General features: G+C 48.6%; 3 protein-coding genes across 4 annotated transcripts; all 3 read left to right on the top strand.

Moving 5' to 3' along the window:
- The first annotated feature begins 7,702 nt into the window (after nt 1-7,702).
- Nucleotides 7,703-7,915, top strand: Miurf (mitochondrial elongation factor 1 upstream open reading frame). Its single transcript, XM_075959857.1, has one exon. It carries the CDS (start codon nt 7,703-7,705, stop codon nt 7,913-7,915), a length of 213 nt encoding a protein of 70 aa, XP_075815972.1.
- A 5,849-nt stretch (nt 7,916-13,764) lies between these two features.
- On the top strand, nt 13,765-20,580 carry Mief1 (mitochondrial elongation factor 1). 2 transcript variants are annotated; one of them, XM_075959854.1, is made up of 4 exons: nt 13,765-13,908; nt 15,306-15,483; nt 15,674-15,936; nt 16,747-20,580. In XM_075959854.1, exons 1-4 carry the CDS (start codon nt 13,765-13,767, stop codon nt 17,551-17,553), a joined length of 1,392 nt encoding a protein of 463 aa, XP_075815969.1. In that variant the 3' UTR covers nt 17,554-20,580. The 2 variants fall into 2 exon arrangements, with proteins under 2 accessions (XP_075815969.1, XP_075815970.1); XM_075959855.1 differs by having other exon boundaries at nt 13,771-13,908; nt 15,760-15,936.
- Nucleotides 20,581-23,091: 2,511 nt separating this feature from the next.
- Atf4 (activating transcription factor 4) lies at nt 23,092-25,185 on the top strand. The gene is made up of 3 exons (XM_075959856.1): nt 23,092-23,286; nt 23,835-24,152; nt 24,279-25,185. The coding sequence occupies exons 2-3, from the start codon at nt 23,927-23,929 to the stop codon at nt 25,100-25,102; spliced, it is 1,050 nt and encodes a 349-aa protein (XP_075815971.1). The 5' UTR covers nt 23,092-23,286; nt 23,835-23,926; the 3' UTR covers nt 25,103-25,185.
- Nucleotides 25,186-25,384: the final 199 nt, after the last annotated feature.

Raw genomic sequence — 25,384 nt, 5'->3', positions numbered from 1 at the left:
AGAAATCCTAAGACAAGTGTCCAGTTTGCCCTCTGAGGAGACAGCACAGTAGGCCATATCTATAAAGTATGCGTGTGGGTGCCTAGTCCTTCCAGGACTACAGTGAGGACAGAGAGAATGGAGAAGGGATAAGATAATCATCTGTCATTCATATAGCAACTAGCGTGGTCCCACCACTATTACAGCCTTCCAGTCATCTCTTTAGCCCAAAATCTCACAGAAGGGGGTCTGGAGAGATGGCTCAGAGGTTAAGAGCATTGCCTGCTCTTCCAAAGGTCCTGAGTTCAGTTCCCAGCAACCACATGATGTCTCACAACCACCTGTAATGGGGTCTGGTGCCCTCTTCTGGCCTGCAGACATACACACAGACATAATATTGTATACATAATAAATAAATATTAAAAAAAATCTCACAGAAGGGAATGGGGTCTGGGTGCAGAGCCTGCACATCTGGCCACACCAGCTCCTTCATTGCTATAGAGCACAGGTTTCTCTTCCATCTTCTTGTCCCAGCACGGCTGGGCATGGCTGGATGCAGTGTAGACAGCAGATTTCCCTCTCTCCTATGGTGGATACAGAGTTGATTGACCTCTAATGACAGCAGATGGCCGTCTCTGTGACACTGGGTCCTGGGTTGACTCACTCCCTGGAGGAGCTTCACTACTATGTTTATAGCCGTTTATTTCCTCTGCGATTCCACCAGCAGGGGCCATCTCCTGGGAGGGGTGGGGCGGTGGGCTGGCCTGAATGTTCTGCCTTTCACTCACTTGTATTTCCCAATTCCCCACTGTTTTAGGTCAACAGGCATTTATCAAGGGGTTCAGTCTCATAAGACAACCTACTGAGCAAAGTAAAGGGATGTGACATTTAAACCACAGACTTCTGTCCCCCATGTGATTCTCCCCTTCCCCCCTATGTGCTACAGAAGGTCCCCTCATTCTAGCTTACTCAAACTTCCCTCCCAAAACGGGCTCCCCTGCCCCTCCCACTAGCAAGCCAGAACAAGTGCCACCAACCCCAAGCCAAAATCAGCTGGGCACAGCACAGCACACACACAGTTGGCTTTTGTCCCCCTCGATCGGTCCTTTCATCTTGTTCTTTCCCTTCCCAACAGGATCTCCAGTTCCCCTTGGATTTCCTATTCATTCTTCGGCCCCCAGGCTTCAGCCCCACTTCCTCTGAGACAGCTAGCTCCAGACAGCTGCTAAGTGGTGAGGACGACATCCAACTCCTAAGGACACTTTTGCCTTTGTGACCACACCCACCTCTCCCTTGGAGACCACGCCTCCCTTTGTGACTTTGCCCTCTCCTCTCCACCCTCCTGCCTTAGATATCCAGTCTTCTGATGGGCCCATCTCAGTTCTTCAATGTTAAAGAGTTTTAGTATCCCCAGGGCCCTCTCTCCGTGTCCTTTCTGGTCCTGGGTGACTTCATCTGTCACCCAGATCTGAGTTCAGGTCCTCCTCCTACTGTCCAGGGTCCCTCAATGCCTGCACTGTACTTCCAGCACCGGGGAGGCTGAGGCAGGAAGAGCAGGAGTTAGAGTCCGGGGCTGGGGAGATGGTTCAGTTGGTGAAGTGTTTGACACATGGAGGACCTGAGTTTGGATCCCCAGTACCCATATAAGAGCCCCTCACACTGGAGCACACTTGTAATCCCAGTGCTGGGGAAGCAAAAAGGAGGATTTGGGGGCATGCTGGCAGCCAGTCGAGTGGACTAGCTAAGCTTCAGATTCAGTGAGGAACCCTGTCTCAAAACAGAGAACACTTGAAGACATCTGACATGGTCCTCTGGCCTTTCCACACGTGTGTGTGTTTGCACCTGAACACAAGCCCTCCCCACCCCCACATGCACATATGCCCATAAGGCTACATAACAAGACATTGTCTTTCATAAAAATCTAAAGGTCCTATTTCCTGAGTGACTTTGGGGCGACGCCAGTTCTGCTTGCAGATCGGTGTTGGGGACTAGATGAACTGGTGTGTACGAGTGTCCGTCACAGGTGAAGTGTGCTGTTGTCACTAAAGTCCTAGGGACTGATCGCCTTCAGGGCTCAGCCCACCTAGCCAGTCCTCGCAAAGCAGGCACAAGTCTGGTCATGGTAGGAACTTCTCACTGTTAGGACCAGGGCCGAGACTGGGACTATGGTCTGGCCAGGCCATGCAAGGTCCATGCCAGCACTGCGCCTTCACCTGGCACAGGAACCCTTGGGCCACAGGTGTAATCCCTTTTGCAGATAGTCCACTTGACCTGCTCACCGCTCTCTTTAATTGGCATGAGTCAATGTCAAGTTCTGACGGCTTGGCTATTTTGTCATTGTTTTGAGGCAGGGTCTAATGTAGCTCGGGCTGGTTTTGGACTCGATATATAGCCAAGGATGACCCTGAATCCCTGATCTGCTCCAAGGCTTTCTGGGTATTTGGATTACAGGTATGTCTACCAAACTCTACTTAAAGGTGTAGAAACAGAGGCCCAGAGATACTGAGGGCCTTACTGGTGTCACCTAGCTGGTCAGGTGGCAGAGTTCGTCTCCAAGATGGATCCGGAATGAGCCAAAGCTCACCTAACTAGTTCTGGATCCCTCTCTGAGCAACCTCAGCCCAGGAAGATGTCCATTCCATGTCCCTCATTACCCCACCCTCTCTGTACTTATGTTGCTCTTCTGGGTTTCTGTGGAACCCATTAAGGCTTTTTATAGCAGTGGTCTGCACACCCGTATCTCTGCCCTTTGACCCTAACCTTCAGGTAGACAAAGACTGTGCAGATTCAATTTCTGCATTTCCCATTTCCACCTGCTTCAGAGCTGGCACCGAATAGGTCAGAAACAATAGTGTTAGGGCATGGTGGTGCACGCCTTTAATCTCAGCATTTGTGAGGCAGAGGCAGGTGGATCTCTGTGAGTTTCAGGCCAGCCTGGTCTACAGAGCGAGTTCCAGGACAGCCAGGGCTATACAGAGAAACCCTGCCTCAAAACAACCCAAAAGAACTTCCCCCAGAACCAACCAAAGACACACACACACACACACACACACACACACACACACACACAGAGAGAGAGAGAGAGAGAGAGAGAGAGAGAGAGAGAGAACAAAACAAAACAAAAATAGTGTTAGTGCTCATGGGCCATTCAGGAAAAATATGTTTGTTCATTTAAAAATATTTATTTGGTTTTTCAAAACAGGGTCTTAGTGTAGCTCTGGCTGGCCTGGAACTTGCTATGTAGACCAGGCTGGCCTCAAACTCACACAGATCCACCTGTCTTTGCCTCCTGAGTGCAGCGATTAAAGGCGTGTGCCACCACACTCAGCTCTTTTTGGCGGGGGAAAGTGGATCCCAGGGCCATGGGCATGCCAGGGAACTGCTTGATTGATGAGACAGCAGCATGCATGCACCGTTTGCTCCTGAAGCTGTACTCCCCCCCCCCCCCCCCGCGACAGGGTTTCTCTGTGTAACAGTCCTGGATGGAGGATTTTCTTTTTTTTAGTCATCTATTTTACATCCAGGCCATAGCTCCCCTCTCCCATTCTCCCTTTCCAGCCCCTCTCCCTCATTTTTCCCTCCCTCCCCTCAATCCCCTCCTCCGTTTCTGTTCAGGAAAGGGCAGGTCTCCTGTGAGTATCAATAAAATATGGCATATCAAGTTGCAGTAAGACTAAGCACCTCCCCATGTATTAAGGCTGGGCAAGGTGACTCAGTAAGAGGAGTAGGGTCCCAGAAGCCAGTAAAAGAGTTGGAGACTCCCGCTGTTAGGAGTTCCATAAGAAGACCAAGCTAGGGGGCTGGAGAGATGGCTCAGAGGTTAAGAGCACTGGCTGCTCTTCCAGACGTCCTGAGTTCAATTCCCAGCAACCACATGGTGGCTCACAACCATCTGTACTGAGATCTGGCGCCCTCCTCTGGCGTGCAGGCATACATTGAGGCAGAATGTTGTATACATAATAAATAAATAAATCTTAAAAAAAAAAAGAGGACCAAGCTATGCAACTGTAACATATATGCAGAGTGTCTAGGTCAGTCTCATGCAGGCTCCCTGGTTGTCAGTTCAGTCTCTGCGAGCCCCTGTGAGCCCAGGTTGGTTGATTGTGTGAGACCTCCCGTGGTGTCCTTGACCCCCCCCTACACTCCTCCCTCCTCCTCCTCTGCAGGATTCTTGAACTCCACGTAATGTTTAGCCATGGGTCTCTGTATCTGCCTCCATAAGTTGCTGGATGAGGCCCCGCTGATGACAACTGGGCAGGGTACCAAGCTGGTCACAGGAGGCGCTAGGAGTCTAAGTTGGGGTCCTCCCCACAGACTCCTGGAGATCCCCCAGTGCCAGCCTCTCCCTTAGCAGTCCCCTTCAGCACTCTCCCCCACCTGATCACTCCTGTTGCCATCCCTACCTGCCCTCATGCCATTCACAGACTCTCTTCTATTTCCCCTTTCCAGGGAGATCTGGGTGTCCCCCACGAACTCTCCTTGTCACCTAGTCCCTCTGGGTCTGTGGATCGAGCACAGTTATCCTTTATTGTAGAGTTAATATCCACTCGTGAGTGAGCCCACACCATGTTTGTCTTTATGGGTCTGGGTTACCTCCCTTAGGCTGCACTTTTATCACCTTCTAGAATTCACAGAGGCGTAAAACAAGGCTCAGGAGACTTAACTCATTGCCCAGGTGTACCACCAGCCCAAAGGCCCCTCCCAAATCTGACGGACTTCACCACCCTGACCCAGGACTTTTGATCTTCGGGAACACGTCCATCTACTCATTCTCCAGTGAGATGCCAGGAGCCACAGTCCCTGGAAGAACTGGCTACCTTCCTTATGATGTACCTTGGTGGTTTTGTCAGTCCTGTACTATGTCCAGGGGATCCCAGAGTGCCCAGGTTCTACGAAACCCAGAAGAACCCCGAGGTTTGTAGCAGTGTCTTTGCTGTGGGTCTCTGGCCTATAACATACCCTAGATACATGTGTGTGCCACATGCCACTTTAATGCCCATCCCTGTCACATCGGGAGCCTGAGGTACGGGTGCCGTGGGTATGGGAAGGCTGGTGTATCTGGAAAAGAAGACCCTGACATCCCAGTGACTCAGTTTGTGTCCGGGTAATCTTAAGGTCTCCCCCAAAGGGTCTCCTGGTCCTTTGCTATTAGAAAACTATTTTGATTAGGAATCATCTGGAGGATATATATGAATGTTACCTGGTCTTTCAGCTGGAAATACCACCAATTAGATTTATCTGGGTCACAAAATTATTTCTTTAAAAGGCAAAGTAGGGCAGGCTAGAAGGACGGAAAGACACATACTTTGGAGGAAGACTGAATTTGGGACCCGCTGTGAGCCTCTGCACAGCTCAGCCCTCAGTACAAATGACCCAGTCTCTCTAAGCCTTGATTTTCCCACCTGTAAAACTGGACTAATGATGCTGGGTTGGACAAAACGCAGTGTGATGTATCCAGTCCAGTGTCTGGAACCCAGTAGGCGGTTCACGAGAAGCCATCTCTGGTCCAGTTTGAGTCTGGTAATCGCTGAACTAACTGCCTGTCACCTCACCAGTCAAATTGGGGCCGGGCAGATTTCTAAACTCCAGACCTCCACATCCACATCGCAGGCTACAGGCGGGTAGCAGGCGGAGGGCGAGGACTCGCTGCCCCTCCCTCAGCCCACACCCACCCAGCGCAGCCACCACACGAACACGCGCAGCATTGCTTTAGGAGGCGGGGCCCGCAGGGTTGGATGACGTCACTCAAGGAGGCGGGACTGCGTCTATGGGCGGAGCCCCAAGATGGTCAGGGCCCGACTAAGTCCCCGGCTCCGCCCCCGGAGTGAGGCTGCAGAGGGGCCGACCGGAAGTCCTTCCGCCTCCGCCCGCCTCCGTGCTCACTGGCTGGTCTCTGTCGGCCCCGCGAGCGAGGTCGTGCCCCGGAAGTAAAGAGGCCATGTTGATGGGTGACCCCGAGAGAGGTACTGGGCGAGTGGAGAGTCCTGAGGAGAGGTAGCGCGTGGCCCGCGGGTGAGTGAGGGAGCGAATTAGGGCGGCCGGGGATCGCCCTCTTGCGCTCGGGCCGGCCGGGGATACCGGCTTCCTCTGGGGTCTCCTAGCCTCGTCCCGCCCCGCCTCAGACCGGGGTTCATCAAGCCTACCTGGTCCCGGGTTCTCCGTCGCCGCCCTCCGGGAGTTGTACCCCGACTGGGGCCTATAGCCGCTCACTCAGCGACCTTGTTCCAGTCTCTGCGTGACGCTCTCCTCCCAGCCCTCCGTTGGTTTTCTGCGTCTCTTGCATCGTCGGAGACCCTTAGGGCCGAGGGGAGCTGCTCTGCACTTGAGGGAAAAGAGACAGAGACGGTGGCCTGTCCAGGTTCGCGCTGGAAGTTAGAGAGGTCGGAGGCTCTTGCTCCTGTCTTGGGGCCCAAAGTCCAGATCGTTTTTTTCTTCCAACCAAATACTCCTTTCACCCCTCAAACACATTTAGGCTCCTACAACGACCGTTTCTTCTACGTAGGGATTTCGGGAGGATTCCTCCTTCCAGTATAGTTCTGAGCTTGGTGTGCACTGGGCCCCGGCTGGGAAAGTTTACAGAACACCCGGAAGTGCTGCACATGTAAGGTCCCCTCATTCCAGCGAGTTAGAGTCTGGATTGTCGTGGCGGGTGGGCACATAACTTCCTTCTGGGAACGTCCTCAGTTACCTGTTGAACACCTTTAATTTCAGCTCCCAGGAGGCAGAGGCAGGCTGATCTCAGTTCTGGGCCAGCCTGGTCTATATAGTGAGTTCCAGGACAGCCAGGGTTCCATAGAGAGACCCCATCTCAAAAAACCCAGACTAGCCGGGTGGTGGTGGCACACGCCTTTAATCCCAGCACTTGGGAGGCAGAGGCAGGCGGATCTCTGTGAGTTCGAGACCAGCCTGGTTTACAAGAGCTAATTCCAGGACAGGCTCCATAAACCACAGAGAAACCCTGTCTCGGGGGAAAAAAAAAACAGACTAAACAAAAGCAAAAATCAAACAAAAAAACCAAAACCAAAGGGGTAGCGGAATGGCTCTGTGGTTAAGAGTACTGACTGCTCTTCCAGAGGACCAGATTCAAAGCACCTACATGTTGGCTTACCACTCTCTATAACTCCAGTCTCGGGACTGTGACACAGTTAGATTCTGAAGGCACCAGGTATACAGTGGTGTGCAGACAAGCATTCAGGCAAATACCCATACAAGTACTGTAAATTTAAAAAGTAATTAAAACAACAACAGCAATGAAGAAGGCCTCTGAAGGTAATATGGTGGTGCCAGGAGGCAGATGTGGCTGACTCCTTGTCTTTAACCACGCTAGGCCATACCTTTTGGTAGAGTTCCGGTACAGTGGTTTGCCGTTGTGAAATAACCTTATACAGAAGGTCTTCTCGTGGTGTCCTTATCTGCTTTACAGTGAGGAAGCTGGTACTCTGGGGTTATGTACTTTTTACTAAATGCCATGGCAATGGGTGGCACAGCCAGGACTCAGGCTCAGGCAGTCTAGTACTTGAGCCCCAGTGAGCCATAAGCTGAACTTCCCCAGGTAGGGCTCTGATCCCAGCTCTACCATGAAATCCTTGGAAGTCTCTAAGACTGGCATTAAGAACTCCTGACCCAATGTCTAAGGCCCTACGCGGTCATCAATGCTGATTCTAGGCTTCTGTGTCTTCTCTTTTGTTTCTAGAGTGTGACGCGTAGTGCTTGTCAGTCCCCCATGGCCCCGTGGAGCCGAGAGGCGGTTCTCAGTCTATACCGGGCTCTGCTGCGCCAAGGCCGAGAGCTTCGCTACACTGATCGAGACTTCTACTTTGCTTCCATCCGTCGTGAATTCAGGAAAAATCAGAAGCTTGAGAATCTAGAGGCTCGGGAGAAGCAGCTGGAGAAGGGCCTGGTCTTCCTCCGTAGCAAACTTGGAGGTCTTGTTTAGGATCCTCTCTTTTCCCTTCCTACCCTAATTTCAAGAAGAGGATAAAGGTGCCTTCAGTAGATACTCCTGGCACTCCACCCCACCCCACAGATGCATTAGGAAGCCTCAGGTAGGTAGACCCTTGATACTGGAGGTTCTGTCTGTTTGGGGGTCTTGGCCTTCAGCCTTGTCGGCAAGTGTGTTTATCCACTGAGCCATCTCACTGACCCTAGCTCTAGTTGCCATCAGGAAGCCCCACTACCTGTTTAATTCAGACCCTTTCAGAGTCCCTTTATATGCCTACGTTCTGTGGACAGAAAAAAGATGGGTCCATTAAGAACTTTTGCTGGGCGGTGGTTTGGAACTCTGACTTGGGAGTCAGAGGCAGGAGGATCTTAGTGAGTTCGAGGCCAGCCAGTTCTACAAAGTGAGTTCCAAGATAGTCAAGACTGTTAACAGAGAAACCCTGTCTCAAAAATCAAAAAAAAAAAAAAAAAACCAAAAAAACAAACAAAAACTTTAGGGCTGGAGACATGGTTCACTGGTTATGAGCACTTGTTAATCCAGATTCAATTCCTAGCACCCAGATGATGGCTCATAACTATCTATAACTGCAGTTCCAAGTGATCCAATTAACTTCTTCTGACCTCCATGGGCACTAGGTATACATATGGGTCACAGACATTATATTGCAAGCAAAATACATATACATAAAATAAATCTTAAAAACAACAACAAACCAACCAAATGAGGAGTTCAGTGGGAAGTAATTCTAGTCTGAAAAGCGCTATGCCGGCACTGTATAAAAGGCTATGGAGACAGTAATGAAAATGGTTTGCTCTTGGTTTGGGTGGTAGGAGAGAATAGTGGTTACAGAAAAGACATTTGCAGTCTGCTTCAAATGAGAACCAGAAACATGCTGCAGTGGGGGAGAAGAAACAAATGTCTGGAGGTGGGAGCTGCACTTTGTAGCTGGGAAGTGAGTCTGGCGTGGTTAGTGGTGTAAGGATTGGGACTGGAGTTGAAGTTGGGCCAGGGATGGAAGGACATTGAACTTCCTGGGAGGTAATAGCTGACTAGGGGACTGTCACAGTTTTCTAAGGAGGGAATGATGGGAACATTTGTGTCTTGAAGTGTGCCAGGGTAGTGTGGAGAATAAATTGGTGAGAGACACTAGAGGCAGTGAATTTGGTCAGATGATAGAGGTACTGAGGTGGTCACCTGTAAATAACAGTATAGACAACAGTAGGGCTTGGTGGCCACAGAGAGAAGGGGAAAGAGGCTGAAACTTAGAAAGCTTGGGTAATTCCAGCACTCAGAAAACTGAGGTAGGAGTTTAGTTTGAAGCTAGCCTGGGCAACATAGATGTTTCAAAATAAGGAAAAGAGGGAAAGGCAGAGTGTGGCTGTGGTATAAAGCTTGCCAGTTGGGTAGAGGGTAATGCTTACTGAGACAGAAAGCAGGAACCTTGTGTAACGGCTCTCAGTTCTAAGTCACACTTACGTTGTTTGAGAGACCCGCCTTTTGCAGTCCAGGACCCAAGTTGGTGATGTGCATGAAATCCACATGCACGGGGAAAGGCAGTGCGTCTGAAGAAGTGGGGAATTACTGGATGCATTCTGATGCTTTGGTTGTGAATTGTGTTAAACTTGCCATCAGGGGAAAATGAAAAGCTAGGTATGGTGGTACAAACCTCTAATCCTCAGGAAGCTAAGGCCAGAGGACTACAAGTTCAACTTAACCTGCGACAGGTAGTAAATGTCAGGGTCAACCTGGGACATACAACAGATTATGTCTGGAAAGGCCTGGAACAGGTAGTAAATATTTTCAGCCTGAGCTAAAGAACTGCCTATGTCTGGAAGAAATCAACAAAACAAAATCTCTCAAATGCCATAGATTAGTTCATTACAGTAGATACTTAGTCTGTCAAACAGTACATAGAGTAGCAGTGAATGTGCCAGAATGCTCCCGTGAAGCTATAGTGACTAGAAGTCTAGTAAGGTTAGAGATGAGCTGTGAGGTAGTGTGGCAGGTTGGTTGGGTCTCATGGATTGGTTCTCCCAGCAGCGTAAGCTCTGGATTCAGACCCTGGCTGTACACTTTACTGGTGTCTAAGTTACTCTGGGCTAGTTACTGAACATGTTCTTCAGTTTCTTCATCTTTAAACTGAAGATAAGAGCTAGATATGATCATACATGCTTGTAGTCACAGCACCTAGGAGGAGACAAGAGGATAGGAATTTGAGGCCAGTGTTGCCTACATAGGGAGTTTGAGGCCAGCTTGGGTGACATGTTTCTAGGGAAGAACTAATGGTTGATAACTTGTAAGAAATAACAAGTTATCCTCTGTGTGGAGCACTTAAAATGAAGGCCCAAAGACTCAGGATGAATCACCCATTTTTATGCTTAGGTTTAGTAATGGGTAGCTGTGTAGATACAGGATTGGACATGGTGTGTAATCTGATAACAATGGATTGAGAGGGAAGTCCAGCAAGGCCTGCCTTTCTGTGAGGGTCTTTTTGACCGCTGAGATGTGTCATTTCTTTCTGTCAGGTATGGGGCAGATCCCTTTCTAGAATAGGACTCTTTTGTTGTTGTTGTTGTTATGTTTGATTTGGTTTTGGTATTTTGAGACAGGCTTTCTTTCTCTGTAGCCTTGGCTGTCTTGGAACTCATTCTGTAGACCAGGCTGGTCTCTGACTCAGAGATCCACCTGCTTCTGCCTCCTGAATTGGTGGGATTAAAGGAGTGTTACACCTGCCCGGCTTGTAATGGGGTTTTAAGACCTATACTCAACCAGGGAGTTTGTAGCCTGTTGCACAAAAAGGGTAGGGGGAGTAGTTTTAAAACAAAGTGCTCTTTTTTGGGGGGGGGGGTATTGATGATGCTGGGGGTGGAGCCCAGGATCTTGAGCATGAGAGGCAAGTGCTCTACCATTGAACTATTCCCAGCCCCAAGTGTGGTAGTTTTGGTTTTGATTTATGGTTGACTTTGAGGGAAATGGGTTCTGAGTTCTAGTCAATTAGTGTATTTATTTTGGGACTGGGTGTCACTATGTATCACTGACTAGCCTGGAACTCACTATGTAGACCAGGCTGGTCTTAAATTCACAGAAATATACCTGCATCTACTTCCCAGTGCTGGGACTGAAGACTTGTGCTACCCTACCCTGCTAGTTTCTATGCCTTGCCTCTTGGGGGAGTTGGAGGGAATCTGCTTCTGAGCCTTTATTTGGGGTGTTGCCTGCTGAGCCACTGCATTTGCTATAGGTTAGTTACTGTTACATGCACTCAAGCTGCGCATGTAACGGAAATGCCTGAACTTATTCAAGTAAGTCCTGCTTCTGTTCTATCTAGTTAGGAAATTGCAAGGGTTTAACATCCTCACTAAATAGAGAAATGAGTATTTTCTTATTTTTGTGTCTAGGGAAATAGTTTAAATAAAATTTGCTTGAAGTGTTCACAGAGTGCGATTCTTCCCAGCCTTCTGCCAGGTCACTGTTTTTTTTTTTTTTTTTAAATTTATTTATTTATTATATATACACTTTCCAGGATACAGTACCAGATCTCATTACAGATGGTTGTGAGCCACCATGTGGTTGCTGGGAATTGAACTCAGGACCTCTGGAAGAGCAGCTAGTGCTCTTAACCTCTGAGCCATCTCTCCAGCCCTGTTTTTTTTTTTTTTTTTTTTTTTAAAAAAAACATCTTAGGGGCTGGAGAGATGTCTCAGCAGTTAAGAGCACTTCCAAAAGACCTGGGTTCAATTCTCAGCACCCACATGACAGTTCATAACTGTCTTTAACTCCCCTTCCAGGGGACCTGACACCCTCATACATACATACATGCAGGCAAAACCCCAATGTACATTAAATAAATAAATCTAAAAAAACAAAAACCCAGCCATCTTAGGTGGTTTAAGTGCATAAGTCAGCAGTATTATACAAGAGGCTTCCAGAACTTTTATCTGGTTAATCTGAAACTGTACTTGTTAGACACAGTGTTCCTCCTTGCTTGTTTTTTTTTTTTTTTTTTTTTTTTGGTTTTTCGAGACAGGGTTTCTCTGTAGCTTTGGAGCCTGTCCTGGAACTCTCTCTGTAGACCTGCCTGACTTTGAACTTACAGATCCACCTGCCTCTTCCTCCTGGGTGCTGGGATTGAAGGTGTGCACCACTACTGGGCCTTGTAAATCTGTTTGTAAAGGTTTTTCTTAAAGTAGAGGTCTGGGGACTGGGGAGATAGCTTAGTGGTTTAGAGTACTGACTGTTGTTTCAGAGGACCTGGGTTCAATTCCCAGCACCCACATGGCAGCTAACAATTGTAACTCTTTTTTTTTTTTTTTTTTTTTGGTTTTTTCAAGACAGGGTTTCTCTGTAGCTTTGGTGCCTGTCCTGGAACTAGCACTGTAAACCAGACTGGCCTCGAACTCACAGAGATCCGCCTGCCTCTGCCTCCCGAGTGCTGGGATTAAAGGCGTGCGCCACCACCGCCCGGCACAACTGTAACTCTTAAGATCTGTGTAACACCCTCACATGCATGCAGGCAAAACACCAATGTACATATTTTAAAAAATAGAGGTTCTTGTTAGTTGTGTGGAAATGCGAGTGATTAGAATACTCTGCCTCCATTGGGTTGCCCATAGCCCATCTGTCACATGGTGAATGGCTGTCTAACCTGACCCCACATGCACACACTGTCTTTAACTCTTCTGTGGCTTGATTGCTCTGTACATTTGAAGTAGGAATATGTTTTAATTGACCAGGTAATCTCTCATTAACCCTGAACCTGAAGCTTTAATTGAAAGTAAAAGGCAGAGGAAAGGGAAATGCCGTAGTGTGAGTATGGTGCGAGAAAGGGTATTTTTGGATTTGACAGTGAGTCTTTTTTAAAACGTGGCTTCTGTTGTGCTGGGATTATAAGCATATGTCACCATGCCTGTCTGTTTCTTAATCCTAACATTCCTAAAGCAGTGACTAAAGAAGGAAGACCCTGTCTTTCTATCAACACCATATTGTAAAGGAGTAGGAAGGCTTGTATTATATGGTGAGATACTTCACTGCAGCACAAAAAATAGGATTGCTGATGAATTTAATGTTTGCTGTAGTCTCAGGTCTGTTGAAAGACTTTTCTATAGTATATACTGTTGTGCCCAGAGCCTGGACCCCAAAAACCACCAAGAAACCAGATCCAATGCAAAAATTACAAGTTAACTCAGGTCCTCCATTCGACACAGTGGGGAACCCCTAGCTGCAGTGGGGGCAGGGCATATGTTGGGGGTAGAGCCAGGTGAGGGGGTCATCTGGGGGTCTGCTAGTTGCATAGTAACAGTCTCAGGATTGGCGCATCTCCAGGCTGGGGGAACCTGTGCTGAGGAAAGGTTGCTATATCTGGAGGCCATGGAGGGGTTGGGTTACTGCATTCTGCCATTATCAGTAATTATCACATCCAGAGCCCGCCAGCTAACTTCTGATTGGTTCCTTACCACATGGAGGATACCTGGCAGTTCCTTTCCAGTAATTAGAGCAAGGTCGGGGAAAGCCAGGGGCTCAGCACATCCTGCTTAGTCTGGGGCCTACATCTTGCTGGGCTTTTTCTGCAACCTATCATGGCTACCAAAGGGGGGAGGGGAGTGAGAGGGCAAGAGGGGGAGCGCTGGGTGAGGGTCTGGGCCCTCAATACTAGCATTGCTTTTTGCTTTTCCTGTGTATCCAGGTGAGTCACAGGACATGGTACCATCCCCTCTGGACGCTAGAGTATGCAATTCTAGATTTTTGTATATAGTAACCTTGATTGTGGTGCAGAGAGACAGAAAGGAATGATTCTTGTGGTCCCAGCTGGTAATGACTGGGTTGTCTTCATTCTCAGGTGAGCAATGGCAGGCGCTGGTGAGCGCAAAGGCAAGAAGGATGACAATGGCATCGGCACAGCCATTGATTTTGTGCTCTCCAATGCCCGGCTGGTGCTGGGTGTGGGTGGAGCAGCCATGTTGGGCATTGCCACCCTGGCGGTTAAGCGGGTAAGTGTGTGCAGTCTGGTCCCAGGATGGGAGGTCATGGTGAGTTGCTCCAAGCCAGACAACCAGTGTTTGATCCCAGGACCCCAAAAAGAAGGAAAAGAAGGAAAGAAATGACCCCAAAAAGTTATCTTATGCCATTCACACACGTGCTGTGGTATGTGCACATGCATACGCATATACCCACGTACAAAATAAAAAATGTCTGAACTAGAAAAAATTGATCTTGGTGGCATAAATATCTCTAGAAAGATATGGGTTGTGGCATTGTGGATAAATTATTTCTTGATAATTAATATTTAATATTTAATTTGTCCTGAGATTTTCTGTTTGGAGCAGTATATTCTATAGTCTAGACTAAAACAAAATTATTTTGAAAAATTTGGCTGAGGAGAGAGCAGGATGTCTATCTTCGGGTCCTACCATTTGTGGTGTGGACCAGCCAGGATCGAATTAAACATGAGTGATTTTTGTTTGTTTGTTTGTTTTTGAGAGGGTTTTTCTGTGTAGCTCTGGCTGTCCTGGAACTCACTCTGGCCTCGAATGCACAGAGATTCACCTGCCTCTGCTTCCCAAGTGCTGGGATTAAAATCGTATCCCAATACTGCCCATCAAAAATGGGTGATGTTGCAAAAGACAAAGATTTTTCTTCAGAAGTGTGCCCAGTGCCACGCTGTGGAAAAGGAAGGGAAACATAAGACTGGACCAAAACCTTCGTGGTCTGCCTGGGCGGAAGACAGTGCAGGCTGCTGGCTTCTTTTACACAGATGTTGGCAAGAGCAAATGCATCATCACTTTGGGAGAGGATACCCTGATGGAGTCTTTGGAGAATCCCAAAAAGTACATACCTGAAACAAAAGTGATCTTTGCTGGAATTAAGAAGGAATAAAGGGCAAACCTGATAGTTTAATCTTTAAAAGGCTATCAGTGAGTAACACTACTACCTTACTTATTACAAAACAGATGTCTGGTGGTTTTTTTTTTTTTTTATGTGAACCATAATATTTTTTTTAGACTAGGCTGGCCTTAACTCACAGATCTGCCTGCCTCTGCCTCGAAGTGCTGGGATTAAAGGCGTGTGCCACCACCACCTAGTATGTATACCATAATTTAATTTATACACCAGAATTCAGATCATGAATGGTTAACTCTGATTTTGTTCAGACAGTCCTGATTTAAGTAAAATTGACTTGTAGTAAAGTAGGAAAAAAATTGTCTGGGGATGTATTTCAGTGGTAGAGTGTTTACCCAGCATGTACAAGGACCTGGGTTGCATCCCCAGTACCACCATCAATAAAAACAACAAAAAACTTTTGAATTTAATAGGGGAGGAGAAGTGTCGGGAAGGAGGCAGAAGGAGGAGGGCTGGTATATGTCCTGGGTCCTCTCTGGTGTTGCAGATGTATGATCGGGCAATCAGTGCCCCTACCAGCCCCACCCGCCTGAGCCATTCAGGAAAGAGGAGCTGGGAAGAGCCAAACTGGATGGGCTCCCCTCGACTATTGAACAAGGACATGAAGACAGGCCTGAGCCGGTCTCTGCAGACTCTTCCCACAGACTCCTCTGCCTTTGACACAGGTAAGAAACTCCTTAACTTTCTGGGACTGCTTCTGGACTTAGAGCTGCTGTGGTGGAGAGACATTTCTCAGCATGGAATGTCAGGCAACTTGCCCTTTGTGCCAAGTCCTTTTCCTTCCTGGGACTAGGACTTTTGTGGACTGAGCAAGCTTGGGCAGTGCTCACATGCCTCTCTCTCTTGCCTTGGCAGATACATTCTGCCCACCCCGGCCCAAACCATTCCCCAGGAGGGGCCAGGTAGACTTGAAGAAGTCACGACTCCGCATGTCCCTGCAGGAGAAACTTCTTTCTTACTACCGGAACCGGGCAGCCATCCCTGCTGGAGAGCAGGCTCGGGCCAAGCAAGCTGCGGTGGACATATGTGCTGAGCTCCGGAGCTTCCTGCGGGCCAAGCTGCCTGATATGCCACTTCGGGACATGTATTTAAGTGGCAGCCTCTATGATGATCTGCAGGTAACATAGTTCTTATGAAGGGTGGGGCTGGGCATAGACAGATACTTCTCAGTATTGTGGTCATTCAAGAAAGTCCTTGTGTCTGGGATTCAACTGGAGAGCTGCTTGCTTGTAAATCTATCCCATGGCAGAATTTATTTCTTTGCTCTGTCCTTTCTCACCTTTTTAGTCATACTTAGACTTTTAAAGAAGCTATAGGGGCTGAGGATATGGCTCAGTTGGCATAACCTAGTTGTATTAGGCCCTGGGTTCAATCCCAGCATTTCATAAAATAGGCATCGTGACACAGGCCTGTTATCACAGCTCTCAAGAGGCAAAAGGATCAGAAGATTAGGGTCAGCCTCAGCTGTGTAGTTTGAGGTCAGCCTGGGTTATGTGACATCCTACCTCAAAAACAAAACAAACACCAAAACCATGAACCAGGGTAGTGGTAAAAAACCTCCTTTATTGTATTCTTGTCTTGTTTTCTGTGTGCTGATTGAATCATTGGTTTGCATTACTGTTGGCAAGTGCAAGATGTTAGATCTGTGTTGTAAGTAGCATATATCTTATGACTAGTAAAGCCCTCTAAAACCTTTTTAAATTCTGGGGCCAATGAGATTACTCAGCAGGTAAAGGTGCTTGTCACCAAATCTGATGATCTGAGTTCAGTCCCTGAGTTGTATGTACATGGTGAAAGGAGAGAACTGACTTCTGTAAGTTACCGCTGACCTCCACATGCCATGACACATTACATGTGTGCATGTGCATACACTAAGTGTAATAAAACATTAAAAACATAACCAACACTTTTTAATTCTTCTCTGGCAGGTGGTGACAGCTGACCACATCCAACTCATTGTCCCTCTTGTGCTGGAGCAGAACCTGTGGTCAGGTATACCTGGCGAGGACACCATCATGAATGTTCCTGGATTCTTCTTGGTCCGTCGTGAGAACCCAGAGTACTTTCCTCGTGGTAGCAGTTATTGGGACCGCTGTGTTGTAGGTGGCTACCTCTCCCCAAAGACAGTGGCAGACACATTTGAGAAGGTAGTGGCAGGCTCTATCAACTGGCCAGCCATAGGGTCCCTCTTGGACTATGTGATCCGACCAGCACCACCCCCAGAGGCCCTGACACTAGAAGTGCAGTATGAGAGGGACAAACATCTTGTCATTGACTTCCTGCCATCAGTGACCCTTGGTGACACTGTCTTGGTGGCCAGACCACACCGCCTAGCTCAGTATGACAACATGTGGCGGCTGAGCTTGCGTCCTGCTGAGACGGCACGCTTACGGGCTTTGGACCAGGCTGACTCAGGCTGCCGATCTCTGTGCCTCAAGATACTCAAGGCCATATGCAAGTCCACTCCAGCTCTGGGCCACCTTACTGCCAGCCAACTAACCAATGTCATCCTCCACTTGGCCCAGGAGGAGGCTGACTGGTCTTCAGACATGCTGGCCGACCGCTTTCTGCAGGCCCTGAGGGGACTCATCAGCTACTTGGAGGCTGGAGTCTTGCCCAGTGCTCTGAACCCCAAGGTGAACCTATTTGCAGAGCTCACCCCTCAAGAAATAGACGAATTGGGATATACTCTCTACTGCTCGTTGTCTGAGCCAGAGGTGCTGCTGCAGACGTAGGGCAGGTGAAGGCTGGAGTGGGCGTCTGGTGATCAGGCCCAAAGTCTCCGTTAGAATCACTTGGCTACATGGTTGGTGCCTCACAGGGTCCCTAGGTGCCTCCTGTTTTGCTGGTCATTGTCCTGGTCAGTTCATGCTGATTAGAACAACATCCCTTTGGTTTTCCCACCTAACCCTATTTTTGTTACCAAACACTGTGCTCCCTATTGCCACCTTGCTCTAGGCTGAGTTTTCTGGAACGAACAGAGAAGGTGGAGTGCTGGCCTCAGCTGTTGGGTGTTTTGTTTTTTTGCCCGAAAATTCTTGCTTTTCTATCTGCTCTGCACTGTTCTGCCCTTTGGCCTCTTATTTGCTGTCTTCTCTGTCTTTCCTTTTCTTGGTCACACCTGTTTGCTCTCGCCCCTGGAGCACATCTGCCTACTGAAGATGTCACCTATGGTCTGTCACAGAAGGCTGAGTGCATGTTTCCAAGCTGAGTTCTGCAGAGTAATGAGACAGCACAGTATTTAGGTTTCCGGGGAGGCTGGCGGAAAGTCTCTGCCCTGGCAAATCAGCCTTTGGTTCTGCTTCCTGGAAAGCAAGCTCCTCTCCCCTCCCCCAAGCAGCTCCTGTTTATCTGTGCTAAGAATTTTTCACCTGGGAATGGTGCATATAGGAAGAGCCAATGCAATTATTTTATTGGAGATTGTGCTTTTTTTTTAATGGCTATCAGTGGGAGCACAGGGGGAGGGGCTCTGTTCCTACTGTCTGTTTCTGTCACACAGGGAGTGGGGAAGCTTGGGGGCTTCACTGACAGCACCTCCAAGGGTGCTGGTTTCCTTTATTGCCAACAGAAAAAGGCCTTGCTGTAGCAGTAGAGGCTAAGGGAAGGCAATAGGAGGCTGAGTGTCAGCTGAAACCCAGTAACCAGGTTTTCTTTTCCACAGGCTCTACCTTCTTAAATGTTGTCTTAGAGCAAGAACACACCCAGGGCCAATACCCCCCACCTGACTCCTGTCCCCATTGACCTAGAGAGTGTTTGCTGAACATTATAGGTACCTCCACAGGCCAGAGGGCACATGAACATGCCAGCCCTTGTCCCTCACCTGTCTCCTGGGGAGATTGGTGCTACCTAGGAAGAGGGTACATAGATAAGACATGCAGAAAAGAGTTGGGGCTTCCCACATTGCTGCTAATATCCCTATTTATGGCCATGTAATTGTATCCTAGGGGTGAGGGGAAGGGAGGTGGTTAGTATATCCGTTCATGACAAAAAGCTGACAGTAACTCTGGTTCTGATTTGCCCATCTTGCATTTTGTTCTCCCATCGAGTCTTTCTATTTTAACTCTGCTACCTCTCCATCAGTGTGATTCTGGTGATGCACTCTGCAGCTGTGTTGGCCCTTCCTTATGAGGGTGACGCAAAGTGACTATAAATAGCACTGACTCTTCAGCAGCCCACTTGAAATGAGGGTAGAGATAGATAACTTGCCATTCCCCCCTCCCATTAGGTTAGGAGGTCCTTTCTGACTCTTCTCCCATATATATGACTCCTTCAGGAGTTAATCTTTGATTTGTGTAAGACAGTATGAGAAACTTGAAAATGATAAAGCCAAGAACCTTAACTGAAACACGATGCCCTGGCTGTTTATAATAATGAAATGGGAGCTGAAGACCAGGTTGCCTAGGTCGGACTGAGTAGGTGTAGAAGGGCTGGCATTGAGGGGTCCAAGGTTCTAGCTGGTGCCTGTTGTTGGGGTGGGAGGTTGATAGACTGCTGCAAGACCAGGTTTTGTTTAGGTAGATTTGGACTTCTATCATAAGTATTATAAGAGTTTCCCAAGCTGTCATCTATGAACTGATTCCATTGAAGATACCGGGAAGAGTGCAAATGAAACCCCAAATAATCACAGCCACATGTCATTTGTGAATTTAAGAAAACAGTGAATTTATCTCCTGTCTTTAGGAGCAGCTTCGACTTTGGATTGTGCTTTGCAAAACCAAAATCTTGACTTGGCCATCTTATACATCTTATATGCGAGAGCCTCTTAGAAGTCCTCAGAACAAGGAGAAGTGGGAACAGCTCTGTCCTGAGGGTTTGTTGATTAGCTGAGCAGGCCTTCCTCTTTGCTGTTATTTTCTTTGTCATAAAGTGGAAGGCAGCCAGATGCTCTGGGATGCTCCTATGGAAGAAGAAATATTCTGCCCCTCCTTCTCTGTTGAAAAGACCCAGTGGCTGTGCCACCTCTGCCTTTCTCTTGAGTAACTCCCAAAACTACATGCCGAAGACAGTACTCCTCACCTTAATAACCAAGCAAGTTCTAAGTTTATTTTGTTTCTTCTCTGTTGCCCTTTCTCAGAAACGGAATTCAGGATAGCAGTATTTTTTTTCATATTAGCAGTTGAGACTTTTTTTAAAAAATAAATGATGGAAAAACTGTTGGGAGACCCATCATCTCCTTGGGCGTTTCCCTGGCTGATTTTACTCCATTGCAATCCTCCAAAGAGCTCAGATGGTTAAGGTGAATCAGCTTCTGGAACAAGGGCCCAGGGGTGCTCCATGGCCTTATAGGACTGAGAGCACTGGCTACAACTCTAGCTTTTTTTGCTTAAAAGCTCAAGGCTAAGGTAAATGTGGAGGCACCTGGGATTAGAGTTGACCCTTGCACCAGGTTGGGAGGTTGTAAGCCTCTTAGACTTATAAATGGCCAAAGTACCAGGATGTAGGTTCAGTATTTAACTGCAGACTGGGGGTCAGATTGGTGTTAACTTTTATTTTGACCACCTAGTCTTTAAACTCTTGGTCTCTGAGGCCAGGTCCACAACCTGCCTTCTTGCCTGCCCTTCCAAGGTGGTCAGTGTGTCAAGCTGGTAAAATGGGATCAATCACCAGTCTTTGTGTCCTGTCTTAGCTGGGTCCATATAGGAGCAACTTAGCTTTGAGGCCCAGAGACCCTTTATTCCTTTTTCTCCTTGAAGGAGCAAATTCTACTGGGGAAAACATCTTCTGCAGCATGGGAAGAAGAAAATAAAACTCCTTTCCAACAACTCTGGTGTGTGTATGCAGTATGAAGTATTTTCTTACATGGATGCTAGGCGAGGTCCGTTTTCAGCTTTAAAGCATCTGGCTTGGATCTCTGTAGTAGACTGGGGACAAAGAAGCCATTAGACATTCTCCTGTAGTGTCAAATCAGGGTGTTTCTTAACCTTCTACATGGCCTTATGTCAGGAGCCTTCCTAGAGTAAAGGGAGGACATAGTTAACGCTTTTGGTGAAAGGACTAGACACCTGTATGTCTACACATGCACTCTTTGGGGATGAGAAACACCCCATTATGTAGGCCTTGTGTATTCTGGGTGTTGTATTTTTTGCTTCATTTTGTTTATTGAGATGGTTTTATTTTGTAGCTCTGGCTGTCCTGGAACTTGCTCTGTAGACCAGGCTGGCCTCAAACTCAGAGATCTGCCTGCTTTTGCCTACTGAGTGCTGGGATTAAAGATGGGCACCACCACCACCTGACTTTTTAGTTTTTAAAACTAAATTCTAGTTAAAAAAATATTTGTTTATTATGTATACCATATTCTGTCTGCATGAATGCCTGAAGGCCAGAAGAGGGCACCAGACCTCATTACAGATGGTTGTGAGCCACCATGTGGTTGCTGGGAATTGAACTCAGGACCTTTGGAAGAGCAGGCAATGCTCCTAACCGCTGAGCCATCTCTCAGCCCCCTTCTAATATTTAAAAAAGACTTATGTGTATGGGTGCCTTGCCTGCATGTGTATGTATGTGTACCACATGTGCGTGCCTGGTGCCCACAGAGTTCAAAGGGCATCAGATTCCCTGAAACTGGAGTTAGGGATGAATGTGAGCCACCCAGTCTTCATGTGGTGCTGGGTCTGAACCTGGGTCCTCTGGAAGAGCAGCAAATGCTCTTAGCCCTTGAGCCATCTCTCCAGCTCCCGATTCCAGTTGTTTATAGTTGGCTTAGTCACAGTCAATAATAATAGTAAAACATCCTCTGAGGAAGCAGGAAGAATGAATCCTGGAGGTGGGGACTTGGGAAGTAGGTCAGGGTCAGAAGTATTGAGTTTTAATAACAATAGCAATAATTACCTGTTTCTTTCGGCCTCTGGTAGCTCAGGTTGACCTTGAACGTTGGTACACTTCAGACCTGAGTGCTAGGATTGTGTGTGCTAGAGTATGTGGCTTGCAAGTAATTACTGAGCAGTTAAGTGGGAGGCATTGTGCCAGTTGCTTTACACATTTCTTAGGACAAGGAGGGACAACTTCCTTTTGCAGATAAGGAACCAGGCTCTGAGTGGATGTCACTTAGCCAAATCAAATGCCCCAGCCAATAAATGACAGAGCCAGCCCTTTCAGAAGTGGTATTTGTGTGAGTCACTTCAAGAGAAGTGGAGACTCAAGATTTCTGCCTTTAAGGGGCTGGAGTGTGGAAGAGGGACTCTCAGCACTCCCAAAGCAGCACCCTTTTATGGAGGGTTGGCTTTGATTAGGACTTGGGTTTCATCACTTAGCACGGAACAAGCGGCTGCCCACACACCTGGATGACTTCTTGGTAAGGTTAGGTCTGGAAGTACTTAGGAGTTAATCAAAACTACCCTGGGGCTTGAGAGCCATTTGAATTAAACATGATCTTAATACAACGGACACTGTATAAACCAGCAGCAAACACCCCTATGACGGCAGGAATGGGAAGGTTTAGGCCTGAAGTTAGGCATATTTTTCCAACTACAGGGTTCAGAGGAAAGTTGCAGAGCTAGAGGAACTAGAGTATCTCCCAATGAGGTTCCAATGTGAGCGCCCTGCTCAAAGGGCGTTCCTTGGACAGGAGTCTGAAAGCCTGCACCAGGTAACTCTCCGCAAGGCCTCTAGAGGCAGGAAACCTGCCCATTTGGTCCTGAGAACACAAAATATGGGCAAGGAGGGCTTCGGGCTCAAGGGTCACGCCTGGAGAACTGGTTGCTGCGTGCCAGACCAAAGCTTCCCAGGAGCGATGCTTGAGCCAGCCCCTGCAGCAGGGTCACCCATAACAAGAGCCTGTTTGGCTGCCGGAACCTCTGGTAGCTCCGCCCTCCCCGCACAGACCTAATGCTCCTACAGCGCACAGTTTCGAAGCCAATAGGAGCCTGAGGTTTACATGACTCGCCACGCTTGGGCCAATCAGCTCGACGAGCGCTCCATTGGCATCTCGCGTGATAACCAGGCCGCTTCGATTTTGACCGTAATAGCTTTGGCTCAGTGCTCTCCCCGCCCTGTGAACTAACACCGGCCGGAAGTTCGGTGCCCAGAGATCCCTCCGCGCCGACACGTGACTTCGGTGTAAACCTGTAGTGTACTTTTCTACGTTCATGGGGTCTTCAGAATGATCTGATAGCTCCACAGCTACTTTCCGAGCACTGTGGAGGCGGGATGGGGAGGGCCAGGACGCCAATGGGATGCTGTTGGGTGGGTCTACGGCCGGACCACGTGATCACGGCGGGAGGATGTGCGGCGTGCTGCGTCCCTCGCGTCACATATAAGAGGCGGGTGCAGGGCGTGTCGCCGCCATTTCTGCTTGCTCTCCGATAGATGAGGATCTGTACGCTGTTGCGCCTTTCCTCACCCCCTCCCGCAGGGTCTGCGGCCACCATGGCGTATTAGAGGCAGCAGTGCCTGCGGCAGCGTTGGCCTTTGCAGCGGCGGCAGCAGCACCAGGCTCTGCAGCGGCAGCCCCCACCGGCTTAAGCCATGGCGTGAGTACTGGGCCGGTTGCGCAGGGCGTGTGCTTTGTTGGGGCTGGGCGCGGTTGCAGCCGCGGCGCGTTGATCACCATACGCGGCTTTACGAGCGACTGGACGCGTCGGTCTTGTTTGCGTGGCCGCGAGACGCCGGCACTGGCAGGCGGCGGGTTTGGGTGGGGGAAGCACTGCCTTCAGTGCTGCTGCTTTGCTTCCCTTTTCGTCTCGTAGCTCAACGGCCGCGAGCTCGCCGGGGTCCCGGTGACATCCTGCGAACGTGGCGCAGCCAAGATGGCGGCAGGGCGGGGGTGTGAGTCATGGGGGTGGAGCGGGGCGGGGCGCAACGTCGATGGCTGTTTTAGGAGGCAAGGACAAGCTGCTTCCTCTGGGGCGTCCGGCGAGGCAAGGCTGAGCCTCCATCTTGTGCAACCTGAGCCGGCGGCTGGGGAGGCTTACACAATGGTCTTGGGCCCACGTGCTGCCCATTCCGAGGCTTCTGGGATTTGGCTATCCTGCATTTTAGATAGAAAGATGATGGGGGTTGCTTTTGGATTCTTATGCAGGCTCTTCACGGAATCCAGCAGCAGCGTTGCTGTAACGGACAAAGATACCTTCGATTTAAGCACATTCTTCGATTCCAACAAAGCCTTACAACATGACCGAGATGAGCTTCCTGAACAGCGAAGTGTTGGCGGGGGACTTGATGTCCCCCTTCGACCAGTCGGGTTTGGGGGCTGAAGAAAGCCTAGGTCTTTTAGATGACTACCTGGAGGTGGCCAAGCACTTCAAACCTCATGGGTTCTCCAGCGACAAGGCTAAGGCGGGCTCCTCCGAATGGCTGGCTGTGGATGGGTTGGTCAGTGCCTCAGACACCGGCAAGGGTGAGTGGGCCACCACCTGCTCCCGGGTGCTCATTTCATGTGTGGGTCTGGTATTCTAATGGCTTTCTTCTGCCTTGAGTATGTGGCCTGAGTCATTAACTGTTTTTGTTGTTTTTTTTTCTTCAGAGGATGCTTTCTCCGGAACAGATTGGATGTTGGAGAAAATGGATCTTAAAGAGTTTGACTTCGATGCTCTGTTTCGTTTTGATGACCTGGAAACCATGCCAGATGAGCTTTTGGCCACTTTGGATGATACATGCGATCTCTTTGCCCCTCTAGTCCAAGAGACTAATAAGGAGCCCATGACAGTGAACCCAATTGGCCATCTCCCAGAAAGTGCAACAAAAATCGACCAGGTTGCCCCCTTTGCATTCTTGCAGCCTTTTCCCTGTTCCTCAGGGATCCTGTCTTCCACTCCAGATCATTCCTTCAGTTTAGAGCTAGGCAGTGAAGTTGATATTTCTGAAGGAGACAGGAAGCCTGACTCTGCTGCTTCTATTACTGTAATCCCTCAGTGTGTAAAGGATGAAGACACCCCCTCAGATAATGACAGTGGTATCTGTATGAGCCCTGAGTCCTACCTGGGCTCTCCCCAGCATAGCCCTTCCACCTCCAGGGGATCACCAAACATTATTACCTCTCCAGGTGTTCCCCGTGGGTCTCCTCGACCTAAACCTTATGACCCCCCTGGAGTTACTTTGACAGCTAAGGTGAAAATTGAAAAGTTGGATAAGAAGCTGAAAAAAATGGAGCAAAACAAGACAGCAGCCACTAGATACCGCCAGAAGAAGCGGGCTGAGCAGGAAGCCCTCACTGGCGAGTGTAAAGAGCTAGAAAAGAAGAACGAAGCTCTGAAAGAGAAGGCAGATTCTCTTGCCAAAGAGATCCAGTATCTAAAAGATTTGATAGAAGAGGTCCGTAAGGCAAGGGAGAAGAAGAGAGTTCCCTAGTAGGGTAGCCAGGTGCTTTGTACTTGTACATAGTCTTGTGCTGAAGCTGTGTTTGCTGTAATAAATTATTTTGTAGTAAAGTACCAGTGCAGGTTTGCTGTGTCATTCTCTTTCTAATAGACTTTTGTGTGTAGGGTGCATAGTAGACTTCATACTTCACACAGGCCTAAGTTTAAGTGAGGCAAAGCTGAGCTATGTGCTAGCTGGGGGATCTGGGTTACTGAGAGGAACCAACCACCTGAACACCATCTGTTCATAATTGGCTTTATGCCAGACGTCTGC

This window comes from Microtus pennsylvanicus, chromosome 2 (assembly GCF_037038515.1).
Source record: "Microtus pennsylvanicus isolate mMicPen1 chromosome 2, mMicPen1.hap1, whole genome shotgun sequence".
Lineage (NCBI taxonomy): Eukaryota > Metazoa > Chordata > Mammalia > Rodentia > Cricetidae > Microtus > Microtus pennsylvanicus.
Note: the sequence above shows the minus strand (reverse complement) of the source record. Positions and strands in the feature narration are given on the sequence as shown.